We start from the raw sequence: 26,596 nt of genomic DNA, 5'->3' as shown, positions 1-26,596 counted from the left end.
CCCTCCAGCTCCAACTTCTAGCTGTGGCAGATGTGACCCACGCTGGGGAGGCAGTGTGGTGCAGCAGGCAGAGCTGTTCCCCACTGCCTGCCACGTACCTCTCGAACAGGCTTTGGCCATTGCTTTGCCTGCTTATCAAACTCTGCCGTTCCCATCAGCCCCGTCCCCATCCCGCAGGACATCACCAGCACCACAGCAACGACGTGAGCTTGGGCCAAGCCTCCCTGGCCTCACACGGTCGCCTCCTGAAAGCGGGAGAGCCTGCCCTTGCACTCACCACAGGGTCCCTTGCTGATGACTTTGATCCGCCTCTGCTGGTTGCACTGGGCCTTCTCCAGCTCACACTCGTTACTGTAGGTGGAGTAATCAGAGCCACAGACAGGAGCCACCACGACAGGGCAAGCCGTCTTCTTGCAGACGCAGGAGGCCTGGGAGGGGTCGGTGGGGCTCCTCTCACACACCGCCCCAAACCCACACAGCATCCCTCGACATGCTGTGGGCACAGACACAGAGACACCGGTGAGCCGCGGCTGCTCCTCTGCAAGCAGGAGGGGTGCAGACCAGCGCCCGTGCCTCTCCTACCTCCCCTGGCAGAGCTGCTCACACCGCCCAGGCTCAGGCTGCAGCCCTCCGGGGGACCAGGACTGCAAGGACAGGGCCAGCGAGGGGAGGATGCTCTAGGCACAGCAAGGTCCTTCCCTGGCTTAGGGCGAGGATGTCACTATCTCAGCATGCCACCTCTCCCTGCCTGCCAGCAGCCATGCAGTTAAGTTGCATACCTCTCCAGGGACGCCTAGCATGCATTTGAGGTGCAGGGGGGCCGAGCCAACCCTGCCAAAGGCACCCACCCCAAAGCCACATGCCTGAGAACAAGGGTCTTCCCAGCGCAGGCAGGGAACGGCGCGAGGCAGCCAGGCTGCGCCCCGAGCCCTCATCTCCCTCCCGCACCCAGAGCACCGGCGTTAAGCAAAGGCACAGGTAACCTCAGCGCCTGCGCCTTCGTGCCGGCACCGTGCGGAGCAGACAGCACAGAGGTCACGGGGAAGGGCAGACCAGCCAGCAGGATCCAGTGACCAAAGCCTGTGACCCAGAGGAAGCTTCCTCTGAAGGGAGGTTGTCCTGGAAGGCAGGACCCCCTTTGCCCCCAGGCACCGCACCCCTGCCCGCGTTGGCTGTACCGCAGACTCTCTGGAGCGACTGAGCGCTGCTGCCCTTTGAGAGCGGCCGGGTAAGGCAGGATATGTGCTAGGCACCTTCCTCCCATGCAAGGACAGGGAGGGAAGAGGCTGGGGTACAGCACGGTCCAAAAGGAGCTAACAAACCCACGGTCAGCCCTCTTGCCTCCTCTGTGCCCCCTCTCACACTAGGCTCCCCATTCTGCTCCTTGTCAGCGTGAACTGGAGAAAGGAAGGTCTGTCACCAGCTCTGCACCACAGCAGGGAGGTCAAGGCCCAGCTCGTGAGCAGGGAGGTGCCTCCAACCCCACTACAGACACAGAGGAGCATCCCCAGGGCTTTGGAAAGCAATCGCTCTGCCCAGGGCGCCTCTGCTCGAGCTGTTGTGAGTCCTCTACAACACAACGTGTTCTCTGCTAACCAGCAAGAGAAAGGAAAGTCAAGGACCGGAGAAGAAAACACCCTCACCTGTCCCACGTGGGACAGACTGTCCCACAAGCACACACCGCTTTATTCATTGCCATTTATGCAAAGCAGCCGAATCACATGGCTGGTGTCTCTCTAAAGGAGACGGCACAAATCTCTTTATCGCATCCATTAATCAGAGCAGCCAGCATAGACCAGTTCAGCATCTGCATTGCTAATGTGGTAGGAAATGTAATTCTTCAGTTGGAAGGAGGAAGGGAGAAGACAGGTGTCTCCAGACTCAGCGGTCTCAGGTGAGGCACTGGGAGCAAGACATGCCAGCGCCTTCTGCCCAGCGGTTGCTGCCACGGGCACAGCCCTACGCTCACGACAGGCACCACCGGGCAGGTACGTACACACACGTGGGCAGGCACGCACCACACACCCGCCACGCCATCCTGCGTGCGCCTGTCCCTACACCAGTCCCTACCACCAGCAGCCAGCACCTGTCCCTGCACCAGTCCCCACACCAGCAGCCAGCGCCTGTCCCTGCACCAGTCCCTACCACCAGCAGCCAGCGCCTGTCCCTGCACCAGTCCCTACCACCAGCAGCCAGCGCCTGTCCCTACACCAGTCCCCGCACCAGCAGCCAGCACCTGTCCCTTCACCAGTCCCTACCACCAGCAGCCAGCGCCTGTCCCTACACCAGTCCCCACACCAGCAGCCAGCGCCTGTCCCTACACCAGTCCCCACACCAGCAGCCAGCGCCTGTCCCTACACCAGTCCCCGCACCAGCAGCCAGCGCCTGTCCCTGCACCAGTCCCTACCACCAGCAGCCAGCACCTGTCCCTGCACCAGTCCCCGCACCAGCAGCCAGCGCCTGTCCCTACACCAGTCCCCGCACCAGCAGCCAGCGCCTGTCCCTACACCAGTCCCTACCACCAGCAGCCAGCACCTGTCCCTGCACCAGTCCCCGCACCAGCAGCCAGCGCCTGTCCCTGCACCAGTCCCTACCACCAGCAGCCAGCGCCTGTCCCTGCACCAGTCCCTACCACCAGCAGCCAGCGCCTGTCCCTACACCAGTCCCTACCACCAGCAGCCAGCGCCTGTCCCTACACCAGTCCCTACCACCAGCAGCCAGCGCCTGTCCCTGCACCAGTCCCTACCACCAGCAGCCAGCGCCTGTCCCTGCACCAGTCCCTACCACCAGCAGCCAGCGCCTGTCCCTGCACCAGTCCCTACCACCAGCAGCCAGCGCCTGTCCCTACACCAGTCCCCGCACCAGCAGCCAGCGCCTGTCCCTGCACCAGTCCCTACCACCAGCAGCCAGCGCCTGTCCCTGCACCAGTCCCTACCACCAGCAGCCAGTGCCTGTCCCTACACCAGCAGCCAGCGCCTGTCCCTACACCAGTCCCCGCACCAGCAGCCAGCGCCTGTCCCTACACCAGTCCCCGCACCAGCAGCCAGCGCCTGTCCCTACACCAGTCCCTACCACCAGCAGCCAGCGCCTGTCCCTGCACCAGTCCCTACCACCAGCAGCCAGCGCCTGTCCCTGCACCAGTCCCTACCACCAGCAGCCAGCGCCTGTCCCTACACCAGTCCCCACACCAGCAGCCAGCGCCTGTCCCTGCACCAGTCCCTACCACCAGCAGCCAGCGCCTGTCCCTGCACCAGTCCCTACCACCAGCAGCCAGCGCCTGTCCCTGCACCAGTCCCTACCACCAGCAGCCAGCGCCTGTCCCTACACCAGTCCCTACCACCAGCAGCCAGCGCCTGTCCCTGCACCAGTCCCTACCACCAGCAGCCAGCGCCTGTCCCTGCACCAGTCCCTACCACCAGCAGCCAGCGCCTGTCCCTACACCAGTCCCTACCACCAGCAGCCAGCGCCTGTCCCTACACCAGTCCCTACCACCAGCAGCCAGCGCCTGTCCCTACACCAGTCCCTACCACCAGCAGCCGCCCACGCTGAGGGCACCGCCGGGCACCCCTCACCACCCCGCGCTCTCCTGCGCACACCGCGTACGTTAGAAACAGAGACTGACCTACATTATGACAGAAAAAGAAATCATAAAAGGCAAAATAAAATTCTCGACAGCGGCTCATTTACACTTCAATTCCCGGGCGTTTGCCTTTGACTGCCTTGAGATTTTGAGCTCATATGCACAGCAACAATGCACCACTAAGAGAATAATATCATCAAATAAAAAAGAGCTCTCTTCCTCTCCTGCCCAGTATCTAAAAGCAATTCATCATTTTTATGAAGCACTCTGGATAGTCTCCCCCGCTCGTTCCATTGCTGCTCTTTCTCTCTCTCTCCCTTCTTTTTTTTTTAAAAAACAAAAATGCAGATGAGCCTGTTGAGCTCCGAGACTAGAGGGTGCAGGGGAGGTGTGCAAGTGAGGAACGTGAAATGCAGGACAAGTGGGGATCCAGCCCGTCCCCCCGCCCCGAGGCACGGGTCTGTGGAGCAGGAGCGTGACCAGATGCCAGTCGCAGGGGAGGCAGAGATGGAGCTGTCCTAGCGACCAGAGGGAGATGAGAGGGCGACGGAGCTGGCCTGCGCAGCAGATGCAGGATGCGGAGCCAGGTTGAAGCAGAGTTCAGGTAGGCGCCTGCTCAGAGGCAAGGGGGCGAGAGGTGCCCGTCTGAAGGCACTTGCCTTCAGGACACACCAGCCCAGGTTCATGAGCACACTTGCACATAGGGAATCCAAGGTGGGAAGCGTGTCCAGGGTTTCAGAGAGGTGTCAGGGACAGCTCTTTGCTTTCCTGAGCCCTTCTGTTCTTGCCTTCTGCCTGAGAGGTCGGGAAACGAGCCTGACACATCCAAGGCGAGGGTTTCTGAAGTGAATGGCTGACCCAGGCCTGGTCTCACCCAAACTGAGGAAGTTTTCAGTGGGACCCAATTCAGGGCAGCACCAAGAACTTCAAACCCTGTCCTAAGACACTTGGTGCTATTTCCTTCCCACGCAGCTCATGCACCGCCAGCACTTTTGCCTTCGGTCCCCTCCCATCCATTTCTTCTCCCAGGCCTCGCAGCGCCCCGCAGCAGCCAGCCTGTGAACCTGGCAGGAAAAAGCTTTCAGCGCTGGACAGGACTTCAGAAGTTGTTAAAATATCACTGATGGTTTTGACTCTTCTTCAAAAACACTTTTTAAATTGTTCATTCAGATTTGGAGCCAAACTGGGTCTTGTCACCTTGAAAGTCATCCTCCCTGTAATTGTTTTTCTCACGTATATTTAAGAATCTCTTAATCTGAAGTGATAAAAGCAAAGGTAAATGGCAAAAAGGCCACAAACTTAAGAAGTTAATTGGGTCAAGCCACATAAAGAAAGCTGGTATTTTATCAGAATTGAAGTTTCAGTCTATCCTTGCCCCCAGAATTGTATTTCATAAACACATCGGGGACATAATAGGCCAATATGTGAGCAAAAGAGATTATATAAAGGGTAATTATTTACCTCCTGTTCTACATCAACTGAATGTTGTAAAAGTGAGCTTTTACAGCACCGGTGTTTGACAGACACCTTCCCACTCCCTGCCAAGGAGCTCCATCCTTGGTAGAGAACCCTGCACACCGCGGTGCCTCGGAGCTAATCCCGACTCAAGGGGATGGCCCAGCTGCCCGGCGGATGCGGGAGCAGGGCAGAGCGCGGGGGCATGGCAGGGGGCAAGCCCCAAACACCATGCTTCAGTCCGTCCTGCAGACAAGGACCCAGCTTGACTGAGTTTCAGTGATCAGACCAAGAAGCAACCAAAACAAGAAGGAAAAATGCCTCAAATTAGAAACAAATTGTGACAAGCAAATTGGTTTAAGTTTCTTTCACTTCTAATCGCCGCTGGTGCTACTGGTGAAGAAGCCTATTTGTTCACGGCAGATGATTTTGAAAACTCACCCATCCAATGCTGTGATACAGTTGGATGATGCAAGCTCAGAACACCAACAAGAATAAAAGAAAATGCCATAATTCCCCTGCCAGACCCAGGAGATGAAACCGGTTTATTATGCCAGCTAAGATGATTCAACCCAACAAGCTCTGCAAAGGACAAAATCCAGAGGCAGCTTCCTTCTTCCCCAACATCTCTCTCTATCTCTCTGTCCTGGCTCCAGCTGGGATAGTGTTTATTTTCCTCCAAGTAGCTGGTACAGTCCTGCGTACAGTATTCAACCGAATACTGTTGATAACATGCTGATGTTTCAGTTGTTGCTAAGTAGTGCTTACCCTAGTCAAGGCCTTTTCAGCTCTCCGTGCTCTGCCGGGTGTACAACAAGCTGGGAGTGGGCACAGGCGGGACAGCTGACCCCAGCTGGCCAAAGGCATATTCCACACCATATGGCATCATGCTCAGTATATAAACTGGGGGGAGTGGGCCGGGGGGAGCGACTGCTGTTCAGGGCTGGGCATCTGTCAGCAGGTGGTAAGCAATTGTATCATGCATCACTTGCTTTGTATATTATTATTACTACTACTATTTTACTTTATTTCAATTATTAAACTGTTCCTATCTCAACCCACGAGTTTTCTCACTTTTACCCTTCTGATTCTTTCCCCCATCTCACGGGGTGGGGGGGGGGGAGAGCAAGCGGCTGGGTGGTGCTTAGTTGCTGGCTGGGGTTAAACCATGACATACTCTTTCTCTCTAATTTTACCTGGGAGGATGCAAGAAGCATAACCATCACTGACGCAGAAGGAGTAGAAGTTGTGAAATTAGAAGCAGAAAGAAGAAGAGGCTATCAGCCCAGTTCCAGGGTACTTGGCACTGACCAAGGCTTCACACCCCGTTCCCCGTGCAGAGCCGCTACAGACAGGACCGCTCCGCTGAGTGCGGGCAGAAGGCAGCAACACGCCAGGCGCAAAGCGCTCTTGTCCTAACGCTTGTACGCAACAGCCTGAATAAACTCCAGGCAGCAGATAAAGCAAGGACCTCTCAAACTCAATTCCCGGCAGTGCTGGTGAAGACCGTGCTATCAAAAGCACCCCACAAGCGAAGGGTTACAGACCGCTGCCTATTCTCAGCATCGCTGCGATTTCGGGCGCCCAGGACCGGTCCCTGCTCTGCTGGGTGTCAGGCCAAGATGCAACAAAGGGACCAGCCTTGCCTTCGTGCTCCTGAGCTTGAGACAAGATGGTGCTCGCCAGCACGGCAAGAAAATCATCTACCTGCCCAGCCAACTGGGACGCGCAGCACAGACCAGGGGCATGCAGACAGCCTGCCTGCTTCCCCTCTAGTGCCACCTCTACAACATCACCAGGAAAGCAACCATATGTCTTCCTACCAGTGCACCTTCTACATCACCCGACAGACATGCCAGGGCAGCCTGCCTTATCCACAGCAACACTGCAGCTGGAGGCTTTGGAGCCAGCTGTGAGGGACACCTCTGCAGGGTGGACGCTGGAAGGCAGTGGTGAACCGGAGTCAGCATGAGCTTGCAACAGACGGAGTCCCTGCTTGGGATGGTGGAGGCTACAGCCTATTGTGCCGGTTCCCCGGTCACAAAGGGGAGGTGGGATCTCTTAGTACTTGTTCAGGACTGTGCTTCAAAACCATCTACAAAGCACACGGCGTGGCTGTGCAGCAAGATCAGAAAGCAGACTGGATCTGAAGCGAAGCACGGCTCTGGTTAAATCATCCTAGTGCTGCAGAGACGAGGCACAGCAAGGCATTTGGCAAACAATGAGAGCAGCGCTTGTCTGGAGCAGAAAAAAGCTACGGCTCGGAGCTGACCTTTCCCAAACCTCCTGAGCCGCCGAAGATGAGGGAGAGAAACAGCTAAAGTAAGGTATCTATACACACTTGAGCAAGCTGTACAGAACAAAAGGGAGGGCTTAGGCTTATTGTAACCACACTGAATACCAGCCAAGCCTCTCCATGTCTCTTAGCAGCACTGGAGCAGAAACAGGATAATAAATAACAATAACAACAACAACAATAATAAAAAAGTGCGCTTGCTGGAGAGGAGGGAAAAGCAAAAGGTGCTGCTACAAATAATTCATGTTACCATGCTTCCCGCCACAACGGAGTCAGCATGACTCCATGGACGGACAGGGCAGTCTCCTCTCCCTCAGCAGCCCCAGGCTGAGCCTGCAAAAGAAAAGCCTTTAGAAGAGACGAAGGCTAGAGGAAAGACCTATCTGGTCTGGAGCAAGGCTCCGAACCCAGTTACTCTGAGCTCTGAGGCTCTACCTGGCACCCTGCAGTGACCGCCTGGTTCAGGGTGAAGAGCACAAAGGGATGTTAATGAGGGTTTCCTGTCCCTTGGCTAATTGGGGTAGGTGAGGGGCACACGGAAGCGCTTGGCCTCTCCTCTGAACAGCCCAGAGCAGAAGAAGATCAGGGCATTGCCGCAGCCTGAAGAACAGGCCACGTGGCTGCATTACCCGTCAGGCAGGAGGAGCATGCCAGGCAGCACGCAATGGCTGGAGCCGTGGCCGGCCTCTGCCTGACGCCTCCTGGGCCCCCAAAACGAGCAGACGGGGAGCGAACTTGGGGTGCCACAACTGCCTGCAGGGCAGACCTCGCCTGGCCTGGGGGCTTGCAGCATGGGGGGTTTGCAGAAAACGCTGGGGTGAGAGGGGATGGTTCCTCCCAAAAGGCAGAGGGGCAGGGGCACCAGCCAAGCACAGCAACCAGGCGACAGAAGCCACCTATGGAAACACGTTCCCCAGCCTGCCAGCGATCCTCTGGACCGATGCGTGGGAGGCCAGGGTGGGATGCCTGCATCAATGAACCGCAGAGAAGAACAGGGGAAAGGAGAGAGATGACAAGCTGAAAGGAGCCTCTGGGAGCCTGTCTACGCTGGCAGCTGAAACTGGGGTGGGAAGAGGGAGAGTCAGGGTTGCAGAGCGCTTCTTACTGCGGTCCGGACCCAGAGCTGCTGGCATTCATTCATCAGAACCAAGCCTCTCCTGCAGAAAGAAGAATGACTACCCGTTGCACCAGGTGTAATGACACAGGTTGAGATCCAAGCCTCCCACCCCATCCGTGACACTTCCTCAGGCAGCCCCTAATTAGCACCAGGGAGGGAGTGGGATGCTTCATTACCAGGGAAGCCCCTGCCAAGGTTCAGCTCAGCACTTCCCTGAGCAGGCTGCACGGGCACAGGTGGCTGGTACTCCAGGAGTAGCTGCCGGGACAGATGGCACCAGCTCCACCTCCTTGTGTCCAACAGTGCCTGCAGATGCCCAAAGCGGCTGGAAGGACAGCTGAGAATAGGACGGCTCCACTGTGGCCAGCAGGGAGGGCCAGAGCCTCCGCAAGAATGGCTGAGGCTCCTCGAACACAGCTCCGCTCTGCAGAGCTGCAGGAGTTGGTGTGAGGCTGCAGGCAGCTCGGGAGAAGACTGCCATTGAAGCAAAGGCCCTGCTCGAGCCAGGCCCGAGAGACTGGGCAAAACAAAGATGCTGCACAGCACACACATATATACCGGCCCATCCCGAAGCACTCCTGGGCCAGAGCTGGCAAGACTATTCTGCCAAGGGAGAGCCCGTGACAATACATGTATGCAATGGGCTTGCTCTGTGCCTCAGCAACCCCTCTCCCCTCCCCAACACACAGGCTTGCTCTGTGCCCTCCTTCAGTCCCCTGCATCCTAAAAAGTGCAGCAGCCAAGGCTTCCAGTTGCACGCTGCCCTCCCCAGCCTGGAGCCAGCACCCTCCACCTCCCTCCCAGCCGCCAGTTCTGGCCACGCTGCAGTTTGCACCAAGTCCTCCAGACAGAGCTCTTGGGTGAGCTTCTCAATCCATCCCAACCGCCTTCTGAGCCTCCTGGACCAGAGCCGCAAGAGCAGGCAGCGGGGAGCTGGGAGCCGGCTGCAGGCAGGGAGGGTGGAGAGCAGCTTCAGCTTTAGGCTTCAGAGCTTCCAGCTTCAACCCCCCAGCCAGTTCTGCGCCTTGGATCTCCCATTTACAAAAAATGCAGATAATAATAATCACCAAACCCCCAATGTCAGTAGGTAAATAGCTCAATATAAGTAGTAGGGATTAATAACAAGCTGGCTTTGTCAAGTGCTTTGAGATCTTGAGGTAAAGAGCTCTATCTAATAAGCCCCAAGCGTTCACATTAAAATGTTTCTCCAGCTTAATAACAATAATCATAAATGTAATGTCAAAATTGCTCTTTTCCACTGTATAGAAAAGAAAAAAAAAATGCTACCAGAGTAGCTTGGCGACTGCTTATTGCACCCTGCGAGGCCCTCTGCAGCACACGCCTGCCTGCCCCGCGTTCCCTGGCAGCGCCCGGCCACGCAGCCGGACCACGGAGAGGAGCACCTGAGAGGGGCTCTGGCAGGCACACCGTTCCTTGCCCCCAGGACCGACGCTTTCTCCTCAGCAGGAATCTTGCCCAGGGAGGAGGAGGAGGGCCCTGAACACCCACAGAGGAGGGGGATGCCGGGAAAACGCACAGGCAGTTCCTGGCAGCTCCCCACTCCCCAGCCAGGCCTGCCGGCTGAAGGCAGAACGTGTGTTTGCTAGCATGGACCTGCTCCAGATCCCAGGGGAGTCTTCGGAACGGGCCGAGAAAAACAATCAGAAAAGCACAGCCAGAAACTTGATTACAGCTCGCGGGTGGGAGCTACGAGGGTGGGATGTACCTGCTTTCACGGCTTAAAGTATCTCCAGTGACTGGAAAGGGGTAGGAAAGAGGAAAGGCTAGCAATGCACGAGAGCCACACTGCCATGCTCCAGACAGGCACAGCCACAAATCCCTGCAGCAAGGGCCGCAGGCAGGAGACGGAGAGAGACACTTCCCCGCCAGACACCCACCTCCGGGCACCCACTAGTAGCTGAACTGCTGGCACTGGGTATTCTTGTTCACGGGAAGAGCCTGAAACTGAGGGATGAGGATGCCCGTGCCAAGTGTGCAAGGTGGCTGCCTTTTAATCTGATGCTGTTGGATTAAAACCTCTCCCTCTCTGGAAAGCGGTGGGTGCTTCCCAGCTAAAGCCATTTAAAGCATACTGGAGTGGGGAATACAAAGTGGAGAGCAGCCCTAAACTGGCTAGGCTGGGCAGCAGAAGGGAAAAGCTGTGATGCTTAAATGGACCTTTTTCAATCCCTAATGCACACCGAGGGGCACTGAGCTGAGAGGCACCTCTGTGTGCCACCTACCACCGTTCCCCACCTGGTCCCCAGGGATGGGGAGGTCACTAGGGATTTGTCCTGTCCCAAAATCTGCCTCAGAGCAGTCCCTCTTAAGTACCTGCGTTAGAGAAGAGAAGCCACCATCACAGAGTAGGCAAGAAGCCATGAAAAATGCTCGACAGTGCCCTTGGAGCCCAGCGGGCTGGGGGAGAACGGGCAGGCACGCACAATAGCAAAGGGTGAGAGCATGTGAACAATAAACACCACGGTCCAAAGTCAAGCCTTCCCTCCTGGCATCCGAAACGTAAGGACGCCGCCGGTGCAAAAGGCAGGGGAAGCAAGGAAAGAGCGGGGCAGAGCTGCTTCTGGGGCCTCCTTGCGCCGAAAGGGCAGAGGGAAACGCAAGACCCCAGGGACGGAGCCGTGCGCGTGTGTCAGGACGGCGAAGACCAGCATTAATTCTGCATGAGCGCGAGGTGCCCGTTGCCATGGAGACCGGTTAGGCTGGCGCTCCAGCCGAGACTCTCGCCTGTGCACATTTACTCCTCTTCCCGGGGCCACCCTCCCTGCCATTGATATTAATTGCATCAGCCCAGGGCTTGCTCAGTGAGGGAGAAGGAGCCGCCTGCCCTGCTCAAAGGCCTCCGCTGCGGGGCTGGGAGAGCCACACGCAGGCGCCGGCAGCAGAGCCGGGTCATCCACCGCACCGCCCTGGCCGAGATCGGCACGGGCTCTCCCGGGAAAGAAACGCAGAGCCGTCAGATCGTGTGCCGTTAACACCACACTGCTTAACCACGGCACTTTTGCCTAGAGCCCCTAGCCCTGACACAGCCAGGGCAGCATTAGGGGCATGCTAGCCCCGAGTCCTCGAGCCCCCGTGTCGCTAATCTTCACCCACGTGAAGATTAGCACTTCACCTACAACGTGGGACAGTGACTTCATGCAATGCCACCGACGTGGATCTGGAAAGCTGCAGTCAGCCTCACTGAGCAGCAGTGAGGGGCAAATGCCGGCTACCAGCGCTGCCAGCACCGCTGCGTACAGCCCTACAGGTACCAGCGGGATGGGGAAGGCAGCGCCCCTCCTCGCTCATCAGGATTGGGCACATCTTCATTTCCACAGTTTAGCCATGGAGCTGAGCTACACTGCAGCCGCCAATCCATGGTCCCCAAGGCCACAAGAACCTCTCCAGAACAAGATCCCAAGACCACTTAAAGTTTTCAAGCCGATGTGTTCTATGGATGGAAGGTCCTTAAGAAGCTGAGAGAACAGTAGGCATCCGCCATCCACTTTGGGAGTGCCTGTGACGCTCTTGGCTCTCCAAGGATCTTGCTTGCACAGCTCTAGACATGACAGAGATCTCTGGGAAACCGGGTATCTCCTCCTGAGACCACAGTGTGGTAGTTCAGCATCCCCAAACACACCCTGTACTCCTGCATCACACAGGGAGGCAGCAAGGGGGGGGCCCAGAAATGCGGTGGTCGCAACCCACAACCTTTTACAGCACAGCTACCTGCAAAAACTCATCGCTTCTAAAAACCACGACTAGAGCATAACCTGCGAGCAGCAGCAGAGCAGCGAGTGCTGCAGCCCATCCCGGGAAAGGGCGGCCACGCAGGGCTGACACCGGCGATGCCAGCAGCACGGGCTAAGGCAGACAAAGGAGGAGCGGGAGGAGAGCTGATTACACAGTCTGTAATTGCGGGTCAGGACGGGTGAGCAGCAAGGAAAAAAAAAGTTGATCGGATGGAAGATCTCAAAGCAAAATCATGCACTGGAGGCACAGAGATGGTAGTGAGCAAGGCGAAGGCGGTGCCGGGGGCGGGCAGGGCAGGGAGGAGTTGAAAGCAGCGTGTTCTTGGGTCTAAAACATCAGACTCACTCTTGCAAATCAAACATCATCTTAAAAGACTCTCTCATTAATCTGTCATGAGCCCCCTGCCAGAGCAGCTCTGAGCAGACTGTCACGGCTCCTAATCACTGGAAGAATTCATCAGCCTCCATCAGAGAGAGAAGCAGTTTGGAAACGCGCTCCACAAGGCGATGTGAGCAAGGAGCCAGCCTCAGCAGCAGGCTCCGGCTGCCCTGCCTGCACACCCCAGCACACAGAGACCTCCCCAGCCTCGCCACAGAGCAAGCAGCCAAGAGCAGGAACCTGCCCCGAGGAGCCACGCTGCAGCAAAACACCCAAAGCTCAGCGCACACAAAGAGTGACCCAGATGGGACGGCAGCCTGTACAGAGCCCACGCGAGAGAGGGAGGCAAGCACAAGAAAAAAAATACTTAGATTGTTTTAACCTGCTCCCACCTGCCTGCAGAGACCACACTCTGCAAAACAGAGTGTTTACAAATCAGGGAGATTAGAGAGCTCAGCAAGGGAAGGAGAGCTGCAGCAGCCTCTGGACGCCTGGAGGGAAAGACGGCTCCTCCCCAACCGCAGCAGGTCCAAAGCCAGGCCTCAGCTGCATGGTCGGCAAAGCCAGCACACCACCCTTTGCCAACCTTTCCCAGGCTGCTGGACGCTCTGCAAGCTCCACTGTTTGCAAAGAGCTTGCTCATACCCTGGGGGTCGCAGCCAGCTTCACGACTCCTGCTGTCCTTTACTCTCCCTCCGCACTTTGTATGAAGTATTAAACATCGCGACTGCATCCCTAAGCCACAGGCTCTGCGCTAAGCCGGGCCTCCCCGGGCTGCACGCTGCCTCCCACCGCACAACCGCGAGACTCCTTGTGTCACGGTGCCCTCGGGGCGCGTTCCTGCAAAAACAACGTTCGCTTGGCAAGAAAGCCTCCGCCGCAGCCCGGCGCCAGGCAGCATTTGCAGTGGGCTAACTCGGGAACTGGTAGTGGTGCGCCAGCTCTCTCTGGAAGGTATCACGCACCAACTTCAACGTGACACAGCCAGGGGGAAGAAAAGACAAAGCAAGATAAATGCTGTCTCTTTCTCACACCACCAGGATAGGTTCGGGAGATGTGAGGCAGAGATGTGGGGAGAGTGAGGCGGCAAGCTTGGCGATCTGCAACCCTAGCGAGGACCTGATACAGGGAAAAGCAGGAACACCTTCGCAGTTCTCTCATCTACTCCTCCTCTAACACTTAACCCACGTAACATGAAAGTGCATAAATTGATCCCCAAGAGAAACCTCAAAACTCACTGTAAATGAAGAAGAAAATGCTCTCAAGAGATCAAAAGTGGTGTCTAATAACTGCTGCTACCTTATCTACCACTCAGCTTTTGAAGAGCTATGTTTAGCATCTCTCCTCTCTCCAGAGCAACCCTGAAGCAGTCTGAGCTGGCTCGGCTGAAGCACACTTTGCTGCGGTGCTCAGGATGCAGACCCCAGGCGGGGAAGCCATCGTACCTACTGCGGCAAGAAAGCCAGGCCGGGCCGTGGGGCGAGTGCGTGGGGATGGAGCTCCACAAGCAGACCCCAGTCCTGGCTCCTGAGCTGTTGCCTCACTGCCATGGGGTGCCAACAGGAGCAAGAAAAAACAACAGGGAAGCCAAAGACCTAACCACAGTGACTTCAGTGCAGGACTCCCTGGGCCAGCCAGGGGACGGCCAGCTTCATCCTGGAGACATGAATTGCCCGGGGTTCTGGGGCAAACAGAAGAGCACCCCGGGTCACCCCCATGACTGAGGAGGCAGAGGGTGCAAGCACCGCATGGGCAGCGCAGCAGGTCAGCGTTTCAGCCTGCGCTGCAATGAAGTCTGGGATAAGGAGTACGCGCTGTGTAATTAAAAGGGAGCAGGTGCCGAGAAGCCTGATACAAAAATTTCACCTTGCACAGAGAAAGTGATGATTTTTTTTTTCTGTTCCGTGATGTGTGACAAGACTTCCCGCCACGCTCCGATGCTCCCAGTCCCTCCTCGCTCAGCAACGGCAGCCTCAGCCCAGCCGCCCACCGACTGACGCAGCTGGAGGTGCAGAAACACCGCCACCGCTTACCCTGCTGGAGCCAGCGGCCGGGTGGGCTCTGCCCGTCTGCCTCGGGGACGGGCTGCCCCAGTGCCCTGCGGTGGGGTGCGAGGCGTTGGGGCGGGGAGTGCAAACCTCTCCCTGCTCCCCACCATGCTTCTCCGCACGTGGCCTCAGCAAAGGAGTCGATCCTCAGCATAACGGGGCTTGCGATGGGAACACCGACAGCACAACCAAGCAGGAGAGCATCTCCAGTGAGCGGCCGTGGGGCAGCCCGTCCCCCAGACACCCGCGCCTCCACGGAGCACCCCTTCCCCACACACGCCTGTTCCACTTCTCGCCACAGAGAGGAGAGGCCACGGCAGCCCAGCAGCCGCTGTGGGAGCGCCAGCACGGCTTAACATCAGCCCCCCGTGTCCTTCAGCATTTGCTAGGTGGGGAGGCGACACAGGTGGACACCACAGCCCAAGGCCGGAGTGAGATGGATTACTGCTGGAGCAGATCGCTTTCCCCACTCGTGCAAGTCAACTCCCAACATTTCAAACCACACGTGTGGGAGAGGGCTGGAAAAAGCACGGGTGCAAAAGGGAAGAGTGTGGGGTGGGCAGGAAAGACCAGGGGCTGCAAAAACGCATCCGTGGGCAGACAAAGACAGGTCTGCAACACCTTCCCATTCTACTAACTGATATCAGCCCTGCCACAAAGCCTGTGCTACGAATTCATTTTGCAGCATCCAAGTCCTATATTGGCTTGTATCAAAAGAGAAATAAGCTGGGATTAGCAGCCAAAGCCAGCAGGGTGTTCTAGTACTGCCACGCACAAAGGGAACAAAATTGAAGACTCTGTGTTTTATTTTAAGTTATATTTTCATGGCTCTCTTCCCAGGGCAGCCTGTCACCCTGAGCAGGCGCAGAACTGCCCTGAGGGCCGCCAGGTTCCTTTGAGAAACTAAAAGCCCAAGGCTGCCTCCCAGTACGCTCTCCGACAGGGACTGGAGAAGGAAGGGCTCAGTGTGTATTTGGCCGCAGGAGGAGGGTACGGACAGCACACGCATCTCCCAGGGCGTGGGCCAGCCCCAGCCTTCTCCCCGCCAGCACACTGCAAGGTTTATCTCCAGGGCCGCAGGCAGGCTGTGGGCAGCACACGTAACTAGGCTGAGCAGGCAGGGGGAGGGAAGCACCTCGCATGACTTCTGAGCCCAAGGCAATTATTTCAGCAAACCAGGAGGAGCGGCTGATGCACCAGAAGCTGTGCTGGCATCCAGCGAGACCTGGCCAGGCTGGAGAGCTGGGCCCAGGGGAACCTCATGGAATCCAACACGACCAAGTGCCAGGCCCTGCCCCTGGGGAGGAACAGCCCCCCACACCAGCACAGGCTGGGGGGGACCTGCTGGAGAGCGGCTCTGCTGAGAGGCCCTGGGGGTGCTGGGGGGCAGCGAGGTGACCCTGAGCCAGCACCGGGCCCTTGGGGCCAAGGGGGCCAGCGGTGTCCTGGAGGGCATGAAAAGGAGTGAGGCCAGCAGGGCGAGGGAGGTTCTCCTCCCCCTCTGCTCTGCCCCAGTGAGGCCACATCTGGGGGGCTGCGGCCAGTTCTGGGCTCCCCAGTTTAAGAAGGACAGGGAGCTACTGGAGGGAGTCCAGCGCAGAGCTGCCAAGATGCTCAGGGGACTGGAGCGTCTCTCTTATGAGGAAAGGCTGAGAGACCTGGGCTTGTTCAGCCTGGAGAAGAGAAGGCTGAAGGGGGATCTCATCAATGCTTATAAATATCTGAAGGGTGGGTGTCAAGAGGATGGGGCCGGGCTCTTCAGTGGTGCCCAAAGAGAGGCCAAGGGTCAACGGGCACAAGTTGGAACACAGGAATTTCCACTTAAACATGAGAAAAAAAAACCCTTCCCTGTGCGGGTGCCAGAGCAGGGGCACAGGCTGCCCAGAGAGGCTGTGGGGTCCCCTCCCTGGAGACATTCACACCCCGCCTGGACGCGGCCCTGTGCCCCTGCTCTGGGGTGCCTGCTCCAGCAGGGGGTGGGACGGGGTGAGCTCCAGAGGGCCCTTCCAGCCCCCACCACTCTGGGATTCTGTGGTTTCCCCCTCACTACACCTGTGCCAATAGGTTATTGGTCAGAGGAAGCTGTTCCTTAGAATTATGGTATGTCAATTAAAATAGATGAACTAAAAGGAAGGAGCATCTTTTCCTGAAGAAGTATCAAACAGGAGGAGCAAGACCAGGACCTCGGATACGCGGCTGCTGCTCAAGCACAGCCAGTGCTCTGTGCCGAAGAGCACCACAGCCCTGCGCAGCCCGGTAAAGCCTCTCCCCGCACACTGCCTCATCACACCCAGGCACCCCCTCCTCAGCTGCCAACACACACAGACACAGGGCTGGAAGAGAGCAGAGAGGTTGTGAAACACCACCTCCCCGCACCACCTGGCTGTCCCTAGCAGAATGGTCCCATTTGCAGGCGGCAAGGCACACCCACCCTCCAGGCTCTCTTGCTGCCTCAGCACAGCCAAGGTAAATCTCAGTCTGCCCAAACTCATGATCTACAGGTGGGGAGTATTTCCTAACACCCCCCTGGACAGATCAAATGCTCCATGACACGCGGCACCGTTTGCACCCCGTGAAGGCAGCGACAGCCACCAGCAGGGACGTGGGGAACCAGTCCTTGCGACCAGTCTCTCTTCATGGCAGAGGGGATGCTATCTGGAGAGGGAGCCCCACTGGAGGGGAAAGGGAGCTGGGCTTGATGAGGCAAAGCCATAACAGGATGCTGAAGAGAGGGCATCCAGCAGCCAGGTGAAAGACAATGCCCAGGACCGAGAACACTGTAGGATTAATCCACTAAGCAGACTTGAAAAGCCACCTGCACCAGCATTTTCTCTGCCTAACCCCATGCCTGGACCAGTTCTGCAAACCCTGTATTTATGGGGCTGCCAGGCACAATAAAGCATTTTTCCAATATTTAATTTCTCAGATGTCCTCATCTCATGCATCACTGCTGCTTTTATGCATCCATAAATAAGCATTTAGCGCTGCTCCCTCAGCCTGGTGCGACGGGTTCGGCCAGCATCACTCTATCCATGCTCGCCAGAAGGAAATGGGTGCCCAGCCCTCTCAGCCTTCTCAGATGTTTCCAAACCCAGCAGAGACAGGACCCACAGCTGCTTGATGCCATTAACACATCTACAAAGGTGCACGGATGCCAACAAAAGTGCTGGCTCCCCCCATCCTGGCGAGCTATCGTGACTCCCCATCCATGAAGGATGCTTCCTTGAAACAGGCTGAAGCAAGATGCAGCTCTTAGAATAGGATGCACCCCTGCACTTGATCCAGGGGGCCAGCAAGAAACCCAAATCTGCCAGACCAAAGAGCTGGTGATAGCAAAAGGGGCTAAACAGGCTGCTCAAGCCTGCACTGCATCAAGAGGGCTTCTTTCTCCCAGCAGGACTAGGAGAGCCGCACGGATGGAGGTTGCTGCCCGGACTCTGCCAGGGAAGCCCCAGCTGCGCTTACCCCGCATTGCTCCGCTCTCAGCCCCTCACCTCAGCTTGCACCAGGGAAGAGGGAGGAGGCTTGCCCACACCAGGAACAGGAGTGGCGCGTGTGTGCAGGCACGGTCAGAGCTAAAACTGCCACCAGCAAGGCAGAGCCCTGCTCTCCTCCCCTGCTTCCCACGTGAGCAGGACAGCTTTGTGTCCCACTTGCTGCTCTCGGCTCCGGAGCTGTTGGCTACGCCATTGTGCTCCACGCAGACCTCGCTAACAAGTACCCCAGCCAAGAGGGCTTTCTGCACTCCTGCAGAGCACCCAGGGGAGAAGGGTGGCAAGAAGAAAGGGGTGACAGGCAGCTGACCCCAAAAACCCAGTGCCTCATCCTATTGATCCACTGGGGCAGCCAGCCCAGCTCTCGCCAGCCTGGCTTCATGGCTCTGAGAGGGCTTATTGTTCTCCCTGCCCTCCACAGAGCAAACAACAAAAGCCTCCCGCACGCAACTCCACCAAGGGATGCTGCAAACAAACAGAAATCAAACCTCTCATCACAGATGCTGCAAGAACAAGGAGAGGGGAGGAGATACCATCCAAATCCTCCCCCACCATTTATTCCACCTCAGGGAATGCAAGAAGGCACAGCCCACCCTGCTTGCCCCCTGTACCACACCTGCCGATCCCCCTCCAGAGCACCCCTACCCTGGGGGGTCGCAGCTGAGCCAACATCCACCCCCTCTCCAGCTCCCCGCAGAGACACTCCCCAGCTCCTGTCTACCGCTGACAAGAAAGGAGTTACCCAGCTTGGATGCCACAGGCCAGTCCCTCAGCTGGGGAAAAGGCAACAGCCTTCATAGAGGACTGCATTTAAGAAAGCCAGGCTCAAGACCTTATAGAGCTTAACAATCCCCTGCCCAGCTGTGGAAATGCCAGCGGCACGGGAGATTTGAGAGAAAGAGGTGAGTTAACAGCATTAATGGCCTTGTTTCAAAATGAAGCAGAGGCCACTCTATAAATCAATGTGTGGCTGAAGAGTTTTCTAGGGTAGAGATTGGTATTGGAGGAAATGGAAGAGATAAACAGCACATGAGTGCTAATTAGAGACACCTCCCTGCTTGCTGGAAAAGTCTTTCGCCTCCAGCATCGCTGGAGCACCAGGGGAGGGGGTTGTGGCTGCAGGACCTTTTCTGTATGCAGGGCAGGGTCTTTGCAGAAAGATGCCCGAGGTGTGGGAAGGCACTTCCTTCAGATGAAAACTGAGATATGACATTGCCAGGGCAGATGATTTCTGTCTAGCTTTGCACCGCTGCTTGCAAGGGGAAAGGACCCCAGCAAACCTTCCAGTAGCAGGATTTCCAGGTAAAAATATCAAGTTGCAGATCCTCAGCTGGTACCGGTGCGTTCTGCCTGTTGGCTCATGGTGCAGGCTGCCAGCTGGTGGCAACCCACTGCTCACCACAGAGCTGTGCACACTTGCAGAAGATGAGGATCTGGCCCAGAAGATAAAGAGGTGACAATCTGAAGGAGCCCGGCTGGAGAAGCAGCAATCAAGGGGACCTGCTGTGCTCACCACTGGCACTGTCACACTCCCGTGTGGGGACGGTCCCAGCCCCAGAGTGCACAGTGCCTGCCGAGACCCACCAAATCCTCACCTGCTGCCTTTGTCATGCCACCAGGTACCGCCTGGGGACAGGAACACGGTGCAGCGAGGCAGAGACCCTCCGCTGCCCGCCCCTCTCGGATGTGGCTTGTTAGGGGAAGGTGAGACGGGTTCGACGGCTCCGCAGCCAGCCGCCCCCAAACAGCCCTGTCAGTCGGACAGCTGGGCACGGCTCTCACTAGCACAACACCTTGTCCCACCCAAAGCCACCCTGAGAGCAAGCCTAGGACAGGAGAGCCACGGCCCTCACCCAGCAGACCTCAGCCAAATCCCAGCAGTTACAAGCATAGCCCCGGCTAAGTCAGCAGACTCTACACAGGACCAGAGCCACATCTCCAAGCCGGTCCAGGTGATGAACACTGCCTCTGGCACAGCAGGAACAGCAGGGACCAGCTCCTTCACCCCAGAGGGAACCTCTTCCCCATGCACCGTGCTCCCCTCTGCCCAGAAACACTTCCCAATGACAACGCGAGGCTTTTGCAGTGTATTAGACTCACAAAAGGGGGTGTCTCATTTGGCAGCCCACCAAGGGTGGTAGTTTTCCATCTCCTGTGGGGACCAGGGATCTTTTGGAGTATGTCATCTGGATGGGCTGGGCTGCTAATATTTTGGAGCCCTAAGCTAGGAGTTACACCTACGTTCATTTTTATTTTTGCTTTAGATGTCTTCTTTGGTCCAATTATAGATTAATCATATTTTATGTAGCATCCGTTTCTCCCCCGCCTCCTTCCCCACCCCCATCAGAGAAGGAAAGAAAGAAACAAACGTGTTATTAATTGGCTGCTGTTTTCTGCTGGGTTCTTATCTGTGCACGTGAAACTAGGGAGGCTGGGGAAGGTGACTGAACAGCCTGCCAGCAGAAACAAGGGCATTTTAAGCCTGATTTTCAGAGAAAACAAAGCTCCCATGATGACATTATCTGAGCATGTGCTTGCCTGCCTGCATCCAACAGCTTTCAAAGCCATTGACTGATAACAGCAAGGCCTCAAAAACCAAAGTTCCTACAGGTCTGTGAAACAAGAAGGCCTTAGTAAGCCCAAAGAAAAGGTGTGAGGTGCTGGGGAGCACACTGCTCACCAGACACCAGGGAATCCATAGGTGAGTGCCACAGGCCCAGGGAAAATGCAGGTCTGTAGAAAACCCTGGTGCTGTCCCAGCTGCTCTGCCAGGGAAGGACCACCAGTACCTCTAGAAGATGACAAGGAAAGCACCATCCTGCCTCATGACTGGCAAGGTGAAAATTTGGAGGTGGGGAGGGAACTGGGGAGGTGGGAAGCCCAGAAGCAGAAACCTGTGGGACCCAAGCAAGGATGGGAGAGGAAGGAGGGATGCATTACAGTCCCCCAGAATTTACATGCCCACACCCTTTCTGGCCAGGACAGTGGAGATACTTGCTGTCCAGCTGAACACCAGCTTCTATTTTGCTCTTGATGCTGAAAAAGCTGAAACCTTTTGCCAGCTGGAGCACAAGCCCAACAGATTTTCAGGTACCATTTATACAGAGTTAGTAGCAGACTGATCCAAGACTGGATGGGCTGGGATGATTCAATTTTGGCTTCGCAGCAGAAGCAATAATTTAATGAACAGCAAAGAGCACCTCAATAACCTCTGCTAGCCTCAAAAATCACCTCTCCCCAGGCTGCTCAGCCCACATCCCACGTGCTTGCACTGCAGAGACTCCTACCTGCTTTGTGCCCATTTAACCTCCTGCTGCCATGAGCCAGCACAAGCCACTCCAGTCCTTTCCCAGCAAGACCAAGACCTGCTAAGGCAGTGGAGAGTCCCAGGGAGACACCATGTCCACATCACTCCCCTGAACAAGCATCCCTCCCTGCTTAGCCTATGCCTGCTCCCAGGGCAGGGTCGGGAGCAGCAGGGAGGACATCAGCTACCGAGGCCGTGGCGGGATGCAGCCTCGAGCTCCAGGCCCCACAAGCTGAAACTAGTCACCTCCCTCACTGTCCTCCCCTGGGTTGCTCTGATGCTACACCGAAAAACCAGAGGGACCAAGGGAGGCAGAACACTGTTTCTGGCTATTTTCTCATGCTAACAAACCCATCACCTTCTCATGGTCTTGCCCTCACCTGCAACTCTGCCACATACCATGAGCATACATGCCATTTGCTTTTTTTCTTTTTAAATCCTTTCTCTGTGCTTGCAGAGCAGCAAGCCTTTCTTCACCTCCTTCTGCTTCCCCCCTCCTTTTGCCAACATCCAGGAAGACCCTTAGGGGACAAACACAGAATAGCCACTGGATTCAACACTGCTGCTTTTAAGTATAAGGCCGTTTTCTCCAGTCCTCTCCCTTCCACAGCCTCAGCAGATGAACCAATAAAGCTCCGCAAACTGCTAGACCACACAGAAGATCCCATCTCCCTTTCCAGGCCTTCTCTACCTCCATCCACCAGGGATGTCCAGGAAACCCTCTGCTGAGAAAGGGCTGCTGTGCCTCCCAGCGAGCAACGAGGGACAGTTGCTCTGCCCTCCCTCCTCACCCCAGAGGGCCATGCTCCCGCAGCCCCTCGGCAGGGGCGAGGGCAGAGCAGTGATGCAGTACTGCTCCAGGCAGAGAGAGCATCCAGTCAGCTGCAAAATAGATCACTGGGTCAGGACGCGCAGCTCCGCTGACAGCTGCGGGAAGCACAAGAGGCTCAGGCTATTTGCTCTCAAGTGCATCCTGAGGACAGGAACCGAGCTCTAGCAAGCGACGGTGTACTTACCATCTCGCGGCGTCGGCGGCGTCTGAGTAAAATAACTATTGGGCTTGTCTGCAAAGAAACAAAAAACACAGGCTATCAGCAGGTCCTTTTTGTGCACTCTCCTCTCATCCCCACCCCACACCTCTGTCCACAGCTCCCCAGCAGCTTTTGGGCCAGCATTTCATTCCTTCAGCACACATGCCCCGCACAAGCAGGCACCGACTCCCAGGATACGTCCCGGAGGTCCTGCAGCGGGAAGGGAGCAGCAGGAGCAGGAGCCAGGAGCCCCAGCTCTCCCACCTGTATCGATGGAGCATCTCTGACTTGGGATCTGGCAGCAGCCCGCTTCTGGCTGGCAGGCTGGGCTTGCCTCGGCCCGACACGTGCCATTTCACCAGGGCTGCGATACAAATTGCACTGCGCATCATAGAATCATTAAGGTTGGAAAAGACCTCTAAGATCATCAAGTCCAAACGTCAACCCAACGCTACCATGTCTCCTAAACCATGCCCTGAACTCCTGCGTCTACATGTCTTTTAAATACCTCCAGGGACGGTGACTCCCCCACCTCTCTGGGCAGGCTGTGCCAGGGCCTGACCACTCTTGCAGTAAAGACATTTTTGCTAATATCCAACCTAAACCTCCCCTGATGCAGCTTGAGGCCGTTCCCTCTCGTCCTGTCGCTGGTGACTTGGGAGCAGAGACCAGCCCCCCCCTCACTCCAGCCCCTCTCAGGCAGCTGCAGAGAGCGAGAAGGGCTCCCCTCAGCCTCCCTTCTCCAGGCTAAACCCCCCCAGCCCCCTCAGCCGCCCCCCAGCACACTTGTGCTCCAGACCCTGCCCCAGCCCCGCTGCCCTTCTCTGGACGCGCTCCAGCCCCTCAAGGCCCTTCTTGTCCCGAGGGGCCCAAACCTGAGCCCAGCATTCGAGGTGGGGCCTCCCCAGGGCCGAGCACAGGGGCCCCATCCCTGCCCGGCTCCTGCTGGCCACACCAGGGCTGACACAAGCCCGGGGGCTGGTGGCCTCCTTGGCCACCCGGGCACTGCTGGCTCATGCCCAGCCGGCTGTCAGCCAGCACCCCCGGGGCCTTCTCCGCCGGGCACTTCCCAGCCCCTCTGCCCCAGGCCTGGGGCGTTGGATGGGGTCGGTGTGACCCAAGGGCAGGACCCGGCACTGGGCCTTGTTAAACCTCACACAGCTGGCCTCAGCCCATGGATCCAGCCTGTCCAGGTGCCCCTGCAGAACCCTCCTACCCTTGAGCACATCGACGCTCCCGCCCAATTTGGTGCCATCTGCAAACTCAGAGAGCACACTCGATCCCCTCATCCAGATCATTGATGAAGATATTAAACAAGACTGGCCCCAACACTGAGCCCTGGGGAGCCCCGCTCGTGACCAGCTGCCAACTGGATTTAGCCCCGTTCACCACAGCTCTCTGGGCTTGGCCACCCAGCCAGATTTTTACCCAGTGAAGCGTCCACCTGTCCAAGCCATGAGCCTCCAGCTTCTCTAGGAGGCTGCTGTGGGAATCAGTACTAGCATCACCTCTCATACACGTGTCCTCCTGGGCGCTGACTCACCGAGTCATTTGGGTTGAGTGGGGCAGCAGTGGGGAACGCTGCAGCCTCTGAGGCAAGAAGGCAAAGGTTGGAGAAAGGGGTAGCCTGGGGCAGCAGAAGGTGAAAGCTCCCGCGGACATGACCGCAGGACCCAGAGCAAGGTGGCACAGCCTCGCCACTCGCCAGCCAGCCCCCTACCTCTGGGTAACCGCTGATTAAGCAGAGGTGGGGTGAGAAGAGTTCCACTCAGGCAGTTAGATCCACAGGCCATGCCATCCTGAGCGGGAAACACCCTAAAGCCAGCATCAAACTGCTCTGCTATTAAGTGACATGGCCAGGGCAGCAAAGCCAGGCAGTGGCAGAGGGCACGCCAATCCTTGCCTGCCAGGCACTTTCCCTACCATGGCCCAGGCCCTGCTCCCACCAGCACTTTTCAAATGCATTTGTGCATTTTATACTTTTGTACAGCTTTTTTCTAGCCACATACACACCAGGGAAGCAGTGCCTCCCAAAGCTAGGCTGGAGGATTTCCCTGCCTTCTAAAGGTTTTTCTCACAGCAGGTGTTTGGCACTTTCCAGCATCAAAGAGGTCAGAGACACTGCTGCATGATGGAGTCTTCCTCCACAGACTGTGCCTAGAGAAAGCCAGGCATTGGGAGGGTGAGCACCTGTACAAGCATGAGGCAAGAGAGCACAGTGCCTAGAGCAGCTGGCAATACATGGATATACCAAGTGTGCGATCTACTCAGTGACCCCAGGGATCAGATCCACAGCCTGACCGCAGGGAAAACTCCTCTGTCTTGCCTCAGTCCTCTGCTGATTCTTCAGAGCAAGAGCTTATAGAGAGCAGGGATCCTGGAGCAGCCTAGGAGACATATCTCCTACCCGTCACACATAGTGACAGGTTCAGCAGTTTGTAACAAGGGAGCAGCAGAAGCCTCTGGCCGGGGCTCACAGGAGCCCATCTTTTGCCCCTCACCCCCTAAACAGCCCTGCTGAGATCCCCACCTCATAAAGAGACCGACTGCGTCCCCCCCAGGAGCATCACCCACACTCAGACCCCAAGCTGCAAGTCAAGAGACACGGTATTTCCAGGGCTGGGGGTGGGGAACGGGACATGAGACAAGGAGGGTGCTGGCACAGCTGAGAGCACGAGCGCACCGTGCAAGGTGGGGAGTTGGGGCTGGCCCACGCACGCCCACCCTCGCAGCTCCGCTCCACAGTTCTCTGCCAACATCGTCTCAGGGAAAAGTGGGGCAGAGCTGCAGGGTGGGGTGCTGCTTCCCCGGCTTCTCCCCAGACAGCAGCAGGCGAGCGATGAGCGCTCGGGCGCAGGGCAAAGCCCAGCCGGCGGCTGGCAGCGCTGCCCCTGCACCGGAGCCCCGGCACGCCGGCTGACCTGACTCCTGCCTTTCCCTCCCCTGCTCCTCCCACACGCCCAGGGACACCTACAGTTGTTGAGGAAGAGCAGCACAGCAAATCCCAGCGTCGAGGTGGCCAGGAGGATGAGGCAGATGTTGCACGGGATCATGAAATACCGCACCACCAAGGAGACCTTGTGCTGGTACATCCGATCCCGCTCCAAAGCCCCCGGTGCCATGGGGTACTGGCAAGCCGTCATGCTCAGCTGTCACGCTGCGGGCCAAAGCTCAACCCGCCACCGACCCATCCAAGGCAGAGTAGCCACAAGGCTCACATGGATCCCTCTTCCCCCTTCCCTGGTCGTCTTCGGCAGCTGCAAGTTTTCCCAGAGGTTCCCATCCTCCACTCGCAGGAGGGCGGGGCGGGACACCTTCAGGAGCAAGAGTTTGTCCCCACATCTGCCATCTCAGGTGCACAGTCTAGGGGTCAGGTCCGAGCCCGCTCCAGAGGGACACCCACAGTCCTGAGCTCAGCAATCCCTCTTCCAGCCCAGAAGGTGTCAATCCGCACCTGCCCGCAGAAAGCAAACTAAACCACCCCAGGCAAAAGTGCTGAGAGCTCAAGTTCTGCGGCAAAGCCCACCAGGATGGAGACAAGCTGCTACCAGCATGGGAATAACACCAGCACCAACACGCGACGGCTCCTGAGAGCAGGGCTGGGACAGAGACAGCGCGACGGGTGCCAGCATGGGACCCCTCCTCTCAGGCTCGCAGCTTCGGCAACATCCGTATCCTCTTGGTGGGGATGGGAGGGGAGGTCTCGCCACCAGAGCGGCATACGGCTGCCTCTCAGCTCCCCACTCAGGCTCTGCACCAGCCTTGCTCCGGGAATGCTGAGTTTCCTCCGCTGTCCCCGCGTCTCCTCCGTCTGTGGCTGCTCCGGGGCAGGCGCTCCCACGCTCACAGGCTTCTCACCCTCCAGGGCAGGTCGCTGCAGCCAGGTGCTGGGAGCAGCCCAAGGGTGCCGCTCAGTTTGCTCACACCCCGGGCAAGGGCAGGCACTTGCCCTTCCACGCCGTAGCTCCTTTCACAGCTGCTGCACATCCATCCCTGCTCGGCTCCGGTTTCCTCCAGGGCAGCCGGCACACAGCGCTCCCCCACCGCCGCCCCTCTTCACGCGAGCTGGGTGCCAGCTCTCCGGCACCCTCCCAGCCCTCCAGTGAGCAAGAAGGGGCCACAGCTCGGCTTTTCCCC

At 57.4% G+C, this 26,596-nt stretch overlaps 1 protein-coding gene across 3 annotated transcripts in view; it reads right to left on the bottom strand.

Moving 5' to 3' along the window:
- The window catches only part of AGRN (agrin), a 132,639-nt gene that overhangs the window by 44,670 nt on the left and 61,373 nt on the right, over positions 1-26,596 (bottom strand). For 2 of the 3 annotated variants that reach the window (XM_075114257.1, XM_075114258.1), the window contains 2 exons: positions 22,445-22,492; positions 278-493 (listed from right to left, as the gene is read on the bottom strand). In XM_075114257.1, coding sequence (XP_074970358.1) covers positions 278-493; positions 22,445-22,492 — 264 coding nt within the window. Of the gene's footprint in view, positions 1-277; positions 494-22,444; positions 22,493-25,433; positions 25,618-26,596 lie in introns of those variants that run through there. The other variant, XM_075114259.1, reaches the window with a different exon arrangement.

The sequence above is a fragment of the Phalacrocorax aristotelis genome, chromosome 19 (assembly GCF_949628215.1).
Source record: "Phalacrocorax aristotelis chromosome 19, bGulAri2.1, whole genome shotgun sequence".
Lineage (NCBI taxonomy): Eukaryota > Metazoa > Chordata > Aves > Suliformes > Phalacrocoracidae > Phalacrocorax > Phalacrocorax aristotelis.
Note: the sequence above shows the minus strand (reverse complement) of the source record. Positions and strands in the feature narration are given on the sequence as shown.